Source organism: Nerophis lumbriciformis, linkage group LG11, assembly GCF_033978685.3.
Source record: "Nerophis lumbriciformis linkage group LG11, RoL_Nlum_v2.1, whole genome shotgun sequence".
In the NCBI taxonomy this organism is placed as follows: Eukaryota; Metazoa; Chordata; class Actinopteri; order Syngnathiformes; family Syngnathidae; genus Nerophis; species Nerophis lumbriciformis.
In genome coordinates, this window is record NC_084558.2 from 4,698,799 (window position 1) to 4,712,862 (window position 14,064).

General features: G+C 40.7%; 1 protein-coding gene across 1 annotated transcript in view; it reads right to left on the reverse strand.

Moving 5' to 3' along the window:
* The window catches only part of LOC133611029 (alpha-1,6-mannosylglycoprotein 6-beta-N-acetylglucosaminyltransferase B-like), a 42,700-nt gene that overhangs the window by 13,365 nt on the left and 15,271 nt on the right, over positions 1-14,064 (reverse strand). Inside the window, exons 8-10 of the mRNA XM_061967874.1 lie at positions 11,375-11,544; positions 11,179-11,310; positions 7,506-7,639 (exon numbers count right to left, since the gene is read on the reverse strand). Of these exons, the coding sequence (XP_061823858.1) occupies positions 7,506-7,639; positions 11,179-11,310; positions 11,375-11,544 (436 nt within the window). The remainder of the gene's footprint in view (positions 1-7,505; positions 7,640-11,178; positions 11,311-11,374; positions 11,545-14,064) is intronic.

The following is a 14,064-nucleotide window of genomic DNA, read 5'->3' on the forward strand; positions in this document are numbered from 1 at the left end:
AAGGACATTAACACATCCGACACATATGTAGGATTAGTCGAGGGTGAATTCAAAACCAGATGGAACAACCACAAGGCTTCTTTCAGGAACAAAAACCTGCGAAATACCACAGAACTCAGCAAACACATTTGGGACCTCAAAGACAATAATGTTGAATATTCAATAACATGGCAAATTCTTGCATCCAGCACACCTTACAATAGTGGTAATAAAAGATGCAACCTATGCTTGAAAGAGAAACTGTTTATTATTTACCGTCCAGACCTGTCATCCCTCAACAAGCGCAGCGAAATTGTAACAACATGCCGCCATAGACGGAAACACCTCCTAGGTAACACATGAGCCAATCACCACGCCCCTAGGCCAGCCTGTACCCACCCACTCTGTGCCCTATATAAACCGTGGTATGCGAATGCTCCCATTAAAATCTCCTGATGATTGAGGGTACCCCCCCTCATGAAACAGGCCTGTAGAGATGAAATAGTCTTGTGATTTTTTTCCCACACATACATATATTGCGCTCTACTACGGTATCGAGCACTATTTTTTGGATAACCTTATTAAGACATATATATATATATATATATATATATATATATATATATATATATATATATATATATATATATATATATATATATATATACAGTATATATACAGTATATATATATATATATATATATATATATATATATATATATATATATATATATATGCCTCACAATACGAAGGTCCTGAGTAGTCTTGGGTTCAATCCCAGGCTCGGGATCTTTCTGTGTGGAGTTTGCATGTTCTGCCCGTGACTGCGTGGGTTCCCTCCGGGTACTCCGGCTTCCTCCCACTTCCAAAAACATGCACCTGGGGATAAGTTGATTGGCAACACTAAATTGGCCCTAGTGTGTGAATGTGAGTGTGAATGTTGTCTGTCTATCTGTGTTGGCCCTGCGATGAGGTGGCGACTTGTCCAGGGTGTACCCCGCCTTCCGCCCGATTGTAGCTGAGATAGGCTCCAGCGCCACCCGCGACCCCAAAAGGGAATAAGCGGTAGAAAATGGATGGATGGATGAAATACTTGACTTGGTGAATTCTAGCTGTAAATATACTCCGCCCCTCTTAACCACGCCCCCAACCACGCCCCGCCCCACCCCCAACCACGCCCACCCCACCCTACCCCCCACAACCCGAAATCGGAGGTCTCAAGGTTGGCAAGTATGCCGCAATGTGTCATGATGAAGCAGCAGTGGGGTAAATAGAAGAACACTATGCATTCAACTCTTAAAAAAATAATAATAAATTGCGACAATCAGACTTTTAAGAATGACTGGAAAACAAAGTAAGAATGTTCTGCACCGAGCAAGTGCTCAAGTCATTGTTTCATGCCGAAACCTTTTCTGTGACGGACAGTGTTCTAGACAAGAAGCAACGATGATAGAAATCCGCACGCGTAAGCTTCATCACTAAACTTGGTCAAATGTAAGTAGATGTTGTGCATAAAGATATTTACTTGGTTTTGTATTGAAATTGCTGACTTCGTGATGTCTTTTGTATTCGTGGTGGTGTTGTTATTTGTCAGAGAGTAATTCTGGGCGATCAGAGCTCGTTTAATACAAAGAGAAAGTAATTATAATCACAAAGGAACTGAGCTATTTAATAAATCAAGATCTACAGTAAAACAGGGACAATGGAAAGAAGCATTTCAATCAAAGGTGTTAGTATAGAACAACAAAATAATGTAAAAATCCTACTGTATTTAAAATAATTTGATGAAAATATATAATTTGGAGTCAATTATTGGTTCCATGTTTGGTTATTTTGTTTTATGTTATAAAATATGTATGTTATGAATATAGAAGAGTTGCCTAAATAGTATTTTGAGTTGAACAACAAATGTGAATGGAGGCAGATATTATAAGTTTTACTTATTTCTGCTCCTTTTCATTCATGATTTATTGTAATGTCATGTCGATTGTTTTGTTTGACCTTGAATGAATGAAATAAAAAACAAAACAAAACAAACTTCTCTAATTACGAAACCCGTTCAAGAACCAATTAATTCCGTAGATCGAGGCTCCACTGTAAATACCTCTGGTTGCCTTTTTAAAATGTTGGTCGCGCTACTTAAAACTCAGGCGTGTTACACTCGTCATGCTGTTTTTACAATTAATTCATCAGCAGCATTATTGCTGGCTGAGCAGTTTGCACCTTAGCACCATTACGACATGGGTTCTGTCATTGCTGAGTTGTGCCATATTACCTATTAATGAATGAAAATATATCAGAGAGAGGTACATTTTTCATTCTACTTTCACATGCATGCAAAACCATTGTTAAAATCAACAATTTGTAACTGTACTTTTACTTAAATGGGTGTTGTTTAAAGGTTTTCAAAGTGAGACTTCATGGGAGCGACAGAAGAACTCCCTTGGTGCTCTGGGTGCATCTGTCAGAAGCAGCCTCAGAAACCTTGGGCTTGTGTTTGATCAGTCAATGTCTTTGGAGGGTTACTGCCGTCAACTGACCAAAAACTGTTTTTATCGTCTAAGAAATATTTCTAAAGTGAGAAATTCAACGCTAAAGAGACTTCAGACTTTTCAAACAAAATGCGGCTGCCAGACTTTTGACCGGTGCACCCAGTACAAATCACCCCTGTTTTATCCAGTCTTCATTGGCTTCTAGTTAAATTCCGCATTATGATTTTAGTCCTGACATTCCGTGCATTGCATGGTGGAGCCTCTCAGTACATCACTGACTTGTTATGCCGCTACTCTTCAGGGCACAGCCTCCGGTCTTCAGGCCAGGGTCTTCTAAAGATTACAAAAACTAGTTTTAAAACCTGTGCACTGCAAAAACTGAAATCTAAGTAAGATTAAATATCTCAAATAAGGGTGATATTTGCTTATTTTCTGTCTGATAAGATAATTCTTCTCACTAAGCAGATTTTATGTTAGAGTGTTTTACTTGTTTTAAGTGTTTTGGTCCTAAATTATCTCAGTAAGATATTACAGCTTGTTGCTGAGATTTTATGACCTATATTGAGTAAAACATGCTTGAAACTAGAATATCAACTGATGCAAAGCTGTGTCATCAACACTCACAAGTATAACTACTTTTTTAAAGTAATAATTTCTTACTTCAAGCATGAAAAATGGAAAAAAAAAAAATCATGATTATGTCAAAATAATGGCACTAGCATTTACTTAATTCAAGAATATTTTTCAACATATTGAGCAAAAAGGTCTCTTTTTTTTTTTTATACCAAGAAAAGTGCACTTGTTATTAGTGAGAATATACTTATTTCAAGGTATTTTTACTTGTTTTGGAAAGTCTTGACAAGCCGAATTTTCTTGTTCGATTAGCAGATAATTTTGCTTAGTTCAAGTAAAATACCCCTAATTTTTGTAATTTTTTTTTCTTGTTTTTGAACACTGACTTTTTGCAGTGTGGAGACCTGGCATTCCAGGCTATAGCTCCCAAACTCTGGAACAATTTGCACCAGTCCCTCCGTGATCTTGACTGAGCTGAAACTTTTAAGAAACATTTGAAAACTTGTCTTTTTAGTAAAGCTTTTAGTTAATGCACCTTTCAACTCTCAATTTTAATCCACTTTGTATCGTTTTTATGATGTTGCCCCTGTTGTTTTAATGGAATTGTTGTTTTACTTCACCTATGTTTTGTACGGCGCTTTGTGATTTTATCTGTGAAAAGTTTTTTATAAATAAAATGTACTTACTTGAGCTTGAGAAAAATAAAGAAAAAATGTATTTTTCAAACTCCCTATGCTAACTTCATCGTGTGTTCCTAGTGTACGTAGAGTAAATAAACAAAGAGATAACAGCGCGCAATTCAACTATAATAATTAACACTTTTTTCAACAAAATTGAAAATAAATATTTTTTTTAGCTCTCGTGAAGGTGATAAAGTAGAATGTGATTTTTTTCATGCGAAAATCTAAAGTAAGTTTGGGTGAGCAATGCAGTAAGCATGGCGCACAAAACCATCTGCTGGAAGAAATGAGGACTCTCCACATATAAGACGCTCACCGGCTGTTTGTTCCTGCAGGCAGCTGTCCTCCGACACACCGACAGAGGCGCGAGGGATGAGTATTTACCTAAGTGATGCAGGAATGTGCCAACAACACACGTGTGCGTGCGACCATCACGTTCCATTTTTGCTGACATTTGTGGCGTGTGTGGGCCTTTCTAGCCAAGCTGTCAGACGAGGAATCGTCACTACAGAAGCACCGTTTTCCTTCAAGCGTCCTCATCAAAAACAACTATCTTCCTCTCCCTGACTCGCCATATAAGCTGTGCGCTAACACGTATCTCTCTCTCTTCAGCAGGACAAATAAACATGTGCTCGGCTGAGGGATGAAGAGCGTCTCTCAGCTCCGTCCAGCTTGTCTCCATCCCTCGGCAGGATGGGAAAGGTGACATGGAGAGGAGAGAGAATGAAAGGTCAGTCTGGGCACCGGGTAGATTTAACCTCGCTCGCCATTAATCTTGAGAATGCCTAAAAGTGTGTACTCATCATGGATTGATACAGTATGTGTGTGCAACGTATTTCAGCTTTACAGATGCCACGTCTGACTGTGACACATGGTGGTATCAGATGTCGTGTTAAAGTAATTCCAGACACATCGTAATAGTAGTAAGGGGATAAAGATGCTATTGGTTTCAGGTGCATCACTAATGGAATGTACCTACTAGTGTTGTACGGTATGTCGGTATTAGTATAGTACCGTGATATTAATGAATCATATTCGGTACTATACCACCTCTAAAAAGTAATGCCATGCCTGACATCCACTGTAATGATACCAAGTACAGGAGCATATCTAGTCAATACTACTATGAGTACCGTATTTTCCGCACTATTAGCCGCACCTAAAAACCACAAATTTACTCAAAAGCTGACAGTGCGGCTTATAACCCGGTGCGCTTTATATATGGATTAATATTAAGATTCATTTTCATAAAGTTTAGGTCTCGCAACTACGGTAAACAGCCGCCATCTTTTTTCCCCGTAGAAGAGGAAGTGCTTCTTCTTCTACGGCAAGCAACCGCCAAGGTAAGCACCCGCCCCCATAGAAGAGGAAGCGCTTCTTCTTCTACTGTAAGCAACCACCCGCCCCCGTAGAAGAAGAAGAAGTGCGCGGATATTACGTTTCAATTCCTTTGTGTGTTTACATCTGTAAAGACCACAAAATGGCTCCTACTAAGCGACAGGTTTCCGGTTCATGAAAAGACGCAATCTCTCCATCCGCACACGGACTACTATTTCACAGCAACTGCCTAAAGACTTTCAAGAAAAGCTGGCTACTTTCCGTGCATATTGTAAAAACAAGATAGCTGAAAAAAAGATCCGGCCAGAGAACATTATCAACATGGACGAGGTTCCACTGACTTTTGATATTCCTGTGAACCGCACTGTGGATACAACGTGAGCACGTACGGTGAATATTCGCACCACAGGGAATCCTTCACTGTGGTTCTAGCTTGCCATGCTAATGGCCAGAAACTTCCACCCATGGTGATATTCAAAAGGAAGACCTTGCCAAAAGAGACCTTTCCAGCCGGCGTCATCATAAAAGCTAACTCGAAGGGATGGATGGATGAAGAAAAGATGAGCGAGTGGTTAAGGGAAGTTTACGCGAAGAGGCCGGGTGGCTTTTTTCACGCAGCTCCGTCCATGTTGATATACGACTCCATGCGCGCCCACATCACGCTGGTTTTTAATATATTATTAAAGTTTGACTGACCTATCTGACTGTTTTTTTGACATTCCCTTTAGCGCAGTTAGATGCGGCTTATAACACGGGGCGTCTTATAGGTGGACAAAGTTTTGAAATATGCCGTTCATTGCAGGCGCGGCTTATAACCCAGGGCGGCTTATGGTGCGGAAAATACGGTACATTGATATTTTTGGCATCACAACATCTTCTTTAGTTTTTTTTTTTTAAATTTATATTATGTTTATAAACTCAGGAAATATGTCCCGGGACATATGAGGACTTTGATTATGACCAATGTATGATCCTGTTACTACTTGGTATCGGATTGATACCCAAATTTGTAGTATCATCCAAAACTAATGTAAAGCATCCGAACAACAGAAGAATAAGTGGTTCTTACGTTTTAACGGAAGTGTAGATAAAACATGTTGAAAGAGAAAGTAATCAATCAATCAATCTTTATTTATATAGCCCTAAATCACAAGTGTCTCAAAGGGCTGCACAAGCCACAACGACATCCTCGGTACAAAGCCCACATACGGGCAAGGAAAAACTCACCCCAGTGGGACGTCGATGTGAATGACTATGAGAAACCTTGGAGAGGACCGCATATGTGGGTAACCCCCCCCCCTCTAGGGGAGACCGAAAGCAATGGATGTCGAGTGGGTCTGACATAATATTGTGAGAGTCCAGTCCATAGTGGATCCAACATAATAGTAAGAGTCCAGTCCATAGTGGGGCCAGCAGGACACCATCCCGAGCGGAGACGGGTCAGCAGCGCAGAGATGTTCCCTGCCGATGCACAGGCGAGCGGTCCACCCCGGGTCCCGACTCTGGACAGCCAGCACTTCATCCATGGCCACCGGACCTGTGCCCCCCCCTCAAGGAAAAGGGGAGCAGAGGAGAAAAGAAAAGAAACGGCAGATCAACTGGTCTAACAGGGGGGCTATTTAAAGGCTAGAGTATACAAATGAGTTTTAAGATGGGACTTAAATGCTTCTACTGAGGTAGCATCTCTAATTGTTACCGGGAGGGCATTCCATAGTACTGGAGCCCGAATAGAAAACGCTCTATAGCCCGCAGACTTTTTTTGGGCTCTGGGAATCACTAATAAGCCGGAGTTCTTTGAACGCAGATTTCTTGCCGGGACATATGGTACAATGCAATCGACAAGATAGGACGGAGCTAGACCGTGTAGTATTTTATACGTAAGTAGTAAAACCTTAAAGTCACATCTTAAGTGCACAGGAAGCCAGTGCAGGTGAGCCAGTATAGGCGTAATATGATCAAACTTTCTTGGGAAAGTAAGCAGATATTAACAGTAAATGAACAAGTAGATTAATAATTAATTTTCTACCAATTGTCCTTAATCATTTTGACAAAATAATAGAATGGAAAATGACACAATATGTTACTACATATGTTAGCAGACTAAAATAGGAGCCTTTGTTTGCTTACTTACTACTAAAAGAAAAGTTGCCTTGTATGTTCACTATTTTATTTAAGGACAAACTTGCAATAAGAAACATATGTTTAATGTACCCTAAGATTTTTTGTTAATATAAAGCCAATAATGCAATTTTTTGTTGTCTATAATAATACAAGTGACCCATTGTGTTACTGCATACGTCAGCAGCTAAATTAGGAGCCCCATTTTGAAATGCTTCTATTATCCTTTATATGCCAAAATATATATTGTGATATGTATTGCAATATAGATTTTCGGCCATATCGCCCAGGTGGAAATAAGTTCTGTGTGGCCATACACACTTACGGAACATGGTCATGTACTGCAAAGGGTGGAGGCCCCAGCTGCCCCACAGTGTCTTATAGCCTTGACTTCGTGCATAACTTCCCAAGTTAAAGGCCGGCTCAGTGCCAAACGAATCCAGGATTCTGAAGCGACACCTAAAGTGCAAAAATGACAAAACAATGTTAGTATAATAGAACAGTGTTTCTCAAATAGTGGGTTGGGGCCCACTGGAAGGTCACGAGCAGCAGGGGAGATTTCCATCATTTGTGTCCACGCTCTAGTATTCGTGTTGAAGAGATACACGAGCTTGCAGCTATGTGGCAGCAGTGCTCAATCTATTCAACAGGCTCCCTGTTCAATCCAGTAGAAGTAGTAAGTACACAAGAACACATGCGTACCAAGCTAACAGAGGCGAAGAAATGAAGAAGATTATGACAGGAATGGAAAAAAAGGCATCAGTGGAAAATACAGATAATGTAACACACACAGTGTGTTGTTCAGATAAATACAAACCCCGTTTCCATAAGAGTTGGGAAATTGTGTTAGATGTAAATATAAACGGAATACAATGATTTGCAAATCCTTTTCAACCCATATTCAATTGAATGCACTACAAAGACAAGATATTTGATGTTCAAACTCAAACTTTATTTATTTTTTTTGCAAATAATAATTAACTTAGAATTTCATGGCTGCAACACGTGCCAAAGTAGTTGGGAAAGGGCATGTTCACCACTGTGTTACATGGCCTTTCCTTTTAACAACACTCAGTAAACGTTTGGGAACTGAGGAGACACATTTTTTAAGCTTCTCAGGTGGAATTCTTTCCCATTCTTGCTTGATGTACAGCTTAAGTTGTTCAACAGTCCGGGGGTCTCCGTTGTGGTAATTTAGGCTTCATAATGCGCCACACATTTTCAATGGGAGACAGGTCTGGACTACAGGCAGGCCAGTCTAGTACCCGCACTCTTTTACTATGAAGCCACGTTGATGTAACACGTGGCTTGGCATTGTCTTGCTGAAATAAGCAGGGGCGTCCATGGTAACGTTGCTTGGATGGCAACATATGTTGCTCCAAAACCTGTATGTACCTTTCAGCATTAATGGAGCCTTCACAGATGTGTAAGTTACCCATGTCTTGGGCACTAATACACCCCCATACCATCACAGATGCTGGCTTTTCAATTTTGCGCCTATAACAATCCGGATGGTTCTTTTCCTCTTTGGTCCGGAGGACACGACGTCCACAATTTCCAAAAACAATTTGAAACGTGGACTCGTCAGACCACAGAACACTTTCCCACTTTGTATCAGTTAATCTTAGATGAGCTCGGGCCCAGCGAAGCCGACAGCGTTTCTGGGTGTTGTTGATAAACGGTTTTCGCCTTGCATAGGAGAGGTTTAACTTGCACTTACAGATGTAGCGACCAACTGTAGTTACTGACAGTGGGTTTCTGAAGTGTTCCTGAGCCCATGTGGTGATATCCTTTACACACTGATGTCGCTTGTTGATGCAGTACAGCCTGAGGGATCGAAGGTCACGGGCTTAGCTGCTTACGTGCAGTGATTTCTCCAGATTCTCTGAACCCTTTGATGATATTACGGACCGTAGATGGTGAAATCCCTAAATTCCTTGCAATGGCTGGTTGAGAAAGGTTTTTCTTAAACTGTTCAACAATTTGCTCACGCATTTGTTGACAAAGTGGTGACCCTCGCCCCATCCTTGTTTGTGAATGACTGAGCATTTCATGGAATCTACTTTTACACCCAATCATGGCACCCACCTGTTCCCAATTTGCCTGTTCACCTGTGGGATGTTCCAAATAAGTGTTTGATGAGCATTCCTCAACTTTATCAGTATTTATTGCCACCTTTCCCAACTTCTTTGTCACGTGTTGCTGGCATCAAATTCTAAAGTAAATGATTATTTGCAAAAAAAAAAAAATGTTTATCAGTTTGAACATCAAATATGTTGTCTTTGTAGCATATTCAACTGAATATGGGTTGAAAATGATTTGCAAATCATTGTATTCCTTTTATATTTACATCTAACACAATTTCCCAACTCATATGGAAACAGGGTTTGTAAATAAAATACTATATTATCAAGTTCTCATTCTAATAGTCAACAAATTCAGGTGAGTTGTGTAAATATCTGTCCCCCACAGGGGTCATTACAAAATGTAATTGAGAAGTACTGCTATAGAAGATGTTTTTTGATGAACGTTTGGAAGAAACTACAAATACATGGCCGTAGACAACCACAATGTATTCCTCATGATGTGAGCATTGTGCTGTGTGTCTTGGTAGCGCATATTGGCTGTTTTTTGTTATGTCCTCAGTTTGTCGGAGTTGTTGTTTTTTTTAGTCAACATTGGAAGATAAGGCATTTTTATACTGTGCTTTAACAATGTCCATCAGTAAATTCAATTCGCAATTCAATTGAATTCAATTATACCATCCATTTTCTACCGCTTGTTCCTCTCAGGGTCCCAGGGGGCTTGAAGCCTACCCCAGGTTCACTCGGGCGGAAAATCGCCACCTCATTGCAGGGCCCCAATTCAATTCAATTCAATTTAATTAAATTATTTTCATTTAATTTGACCCAATCCAAAACGATCCAGTATGTTCGGTTTAATTTAATTTATTTAATTTAATTTTCTATACTGCTTAACCTGTTCATAGTTAAGGAGAGGTGGAGCCATTATCCCAGCTGGCTTGTAATGTGTTGTGTTGTCTACTCTTCTTTTATTTAGTATTGTTTTTAATAATTGTGTATATTATTTTATTTTAGTGTGTGTTATTTTTATTTTTATGAAATGTTGCTGCTTGTCCTATTCAGGTTTGAATGAAGCTGGAGCTTATCCGTGATTTATTTTTCTTTTATTTAGTTCCGTTTAATTTGAAAAAATATGATAAAACCAGTGTAATTTTGGTACCGGTACGGGTATCAAAATTATTTCGATACTTTTTGCTACTTTTCGATACTTTTCTAAATAAAGGGGACCACAGAAAATAGCATTATTGGCTTTATTTTAACAAAAAATCTTAGGGTACATTAAACTAAAAAATTTTATTGCAAGTTTGTTTTTAAATAAAATAGTGAACATACAAGACAACTTGTCTTTTAGTAGTAAGTAAGCAAACAAAGGCTCATAATTTAGTCTGCTGACATATGCAGTAACATATTGTGTCTCCTGGACTTGCTATCATTACAGTGGATGTCAGGTGTAGATCCACCAATGGCGTTTGTTTACATTTTAACGCCGGTGAGCTACGGTGTGTAGTGAAGCATGTTTAGCTATTCCTCGTCCTGCGGGGATGATACTTGTAAGAAACGTACTTTATTTGTCGCCATGGAGACCAGGATTAGTTATTTTAGAAGTAGCTAAAACACTGCCGACTGTCTTAAAGCACCTCTTCCTGAGGGCGCTTCATTGTTATAACTTCACCTTTATCGTTAGTTTTTAAGCCAAAATGCGTCTGTTCTCCCTTTTCTGTCTACTCACTGTGTCTGCTTGTAAGTACTCCGTGTGTGTGCTATCGAACATGTTCGGTACTTTTTAGAGGCGGTATAGTACCGAATATGATTAATTAGTATCGCGGTACTATACTAATACCGGTATAACGTACAACCCTAGATCAAACTGAGACAAAATAAATGTGTACAGTATTTAGGACATTGTGGTCTCACTGGTAATGCTGGAAAGCCAGTCCCATGGCTCCTCGAAGGTGAGCGAGGCCGTGGTAGTCGGTATAGATGAGGTCAAAGGTCAGTGGCCCCTTGATGGGACAGCTGCCTCGGCCCGGAGCGGCACCTATCAGGCTGGACGAAATGGAAAATGACCATTCCTTCAATCAAGCTGGGTTTGGCGGACAGACATGCTTACTTGTGGAGGTGATGCTGCGAGTCGCTGAGGGTCACATTGTGACCCAGGATGGTCAAACATGCGCTGAGATCTGCCCATTGAACCAACTCTCCAAGAGGACCCCCTCTTTCCACCATGGCTTGGAAACGTTGGCCTGCATCCCCAGCAAGGGCACCAGGATAAAGCAGCACCTACACACGTTGGGAGAAATACTGTATGTACAGTATGTCGTTTCATTTTAACACGGATGTACATCTCCTGGTACCCTAGCACCTCCAAAACCCTCAAATCTAGACTCCAAACATCCCAGAACAAGCTAGTCAGGTTACTTCTAGACCTCCACTCCAGATCCCACCTCACTCCTACCCACTTCTCCAAAGTGGGCTGGCTCAGGGTGGAGGACAGAGTAAAACAACTTGCACTGAGCCTAGTATATAAAATCCGCTACACCTCCCTGATACCGAAGTACATGTCAAACTACTTCCTTAACGTAAATGACCGCCATAACCACAACACCAGGGGGAGCTCTACTAACCACGTTAAACCCAGATTTCCATCTAACAAAGGTCTTAACTCATTCTCTTTCTATGCCACATCAATGTGGATTGCGCTCCCAACAGGTATAAAAGAAAGGGCATCTCTATCCTCCTTCAAAACCGCAATAAAAGTACACCTCCCTAAACTAACACCCTCCCCGGATTGTTGTTAATAATCAAATGTAAACAATCAAATGCAGATATTTTTCTTATGCCTTCTGACCTCTCTCTCTCTCTCTTTATGTCCACTACTTGCTGTACATACCCTACCAAGTCAGACCTACACTGTTTCAATATCCATTTCTCTGTTCTCAATTGTTGATGACTGATGATAACAACCAAACTTAACCCCCCCCCTCCCCACACACACCCCGAATTGTAAATAATGTAAATAATTCAATGTATACACCCTGACGATTATTTTGTGTGATGACTGTATTATGATGATAGTACCGTATTTTCCGCACTATAAGGCGCACCTAAAAACCACAATTTTTCTCAAAAGCTGACAGTGCGCCTAATAACCCGGTGCGCTTTATTACGATTCATTTTCATAAAGTTTCGGTCTCGCAACTTCGGTAAACAGCCGCCATCTTTTTTCCCGGTAGAACAGGAAGCGCTTCTTCTTCTACGCAAGCAACCGCCAAGGAAAGCACCCGCCCCCATAGAACAGGAAGCGCTTCACCCGCCCCCGGAAGAAGAAGAAAAAACGCGCGGATATCACCGTACGTTTCATTTCCTGTTTACATCTGTAAAGACCACAAAATGGCTCCTAATAAGCGATCCGGTTCATAAAAAGACGCAATCTCTCCATCCGCACACGGATTACTACCGTATTTCACAGCAACTGATATTCCTGTGAACCGCACTGTGGAACGGGAGCACGTACGGTGAATATTCGCACCACAGGGAATGAAGTCATCCTTCACTGTGGTTCTAGCTTGCCATGCTAACTTCCACCCATGGTGATATTCAAAAGGAAGACCTTGCCAAAAGAGACCTTTCCAGCCGGCGTCATCATAAAAGCTAACTCGAAGGGATGGATGGATGAAGAAAAGATGAGCGAGTGGTTAAGGGAAGTTTACGCGAAGAGGCCGGGTGGCTTTTTTCACACAGCTCCGAAGGCGAACACACCTTCACTAAGACGGGCAGACAGCCTCGGACGACATACGCCAACATTTGCCAGTGGATCGTAAATGCTTGGGCAGATATTTCGGTCACAACTGTGGTCCGAGCTTTCCGGAAGGCAGGATTCACAGAACAACAGCGACACTGACTCCCGATGACTTCTACGAGACGGAACCGGCCATTTTGGATACCACGCTTGCGCAACTTTTCAATTCGGACACCGAAGACGAAGAATTCGAAGGATTTACGAATGAAGAATAACTTCAGAAGGTGAGCGCTATGTTTATTTTGTGTGTTGTGACATTAACGTTCGAGCAACATTATGTTACTATTGCTCTACACCATTTTGAATTTTACTATGTTTGTGATTGCACATTTGCGTACATTTTGGGACAGAGTTGTTAGAACGCTGGTTTTCAATATATTATTAAAGTTTGACTGAACTATCTGACTGTTTTTTTGACATTCACTTTAGCGCAGCGTTTTTTTGACATTCACTTTAGCGCAGCGTAGGCGCGGCTTTTAGTCCGGGGCGGCTTATTGGTGGACAAAATTATGAAATATGTAATTCATAGAAGGTGCGGCTAATAATCCGGTGCGCCTTATAGTGCGGAAAATACGGTATATATCTGTATCATGAATCAATTTAAGTGGACTCCAACTTAAACAAGTTGAAAAACTTATTCGGGTGTTACCATTTAGCAGAGGTGGGACCAAGTCATTGTTTTGCAAGTCACAAGTAAGTCTCAAGTCTTTGCCCTCAAGTCCGAGTCAAGTCCCGAGTCAAGACAGGCAAGCCCCGAGTCAAGTCCAAAGTCAAGACTGGAAAGTCTCAAGTCAAGTCCTAAGTCCTGCATTTTGAGTGTCGAGTCCTTTCAAGTCCTTTTAACCACAGACTAATATATTAACACAGATTGTGTATGCTTTTCAAACGCTGTATTTATTTATTAAAACAAGTGCATTTTAAATTGCAGGAAAGAAAATTGTGCTGACATTGCACTTTATAATAGCACTATTAACCAGTCATTTTAAACATTAACTCATTCC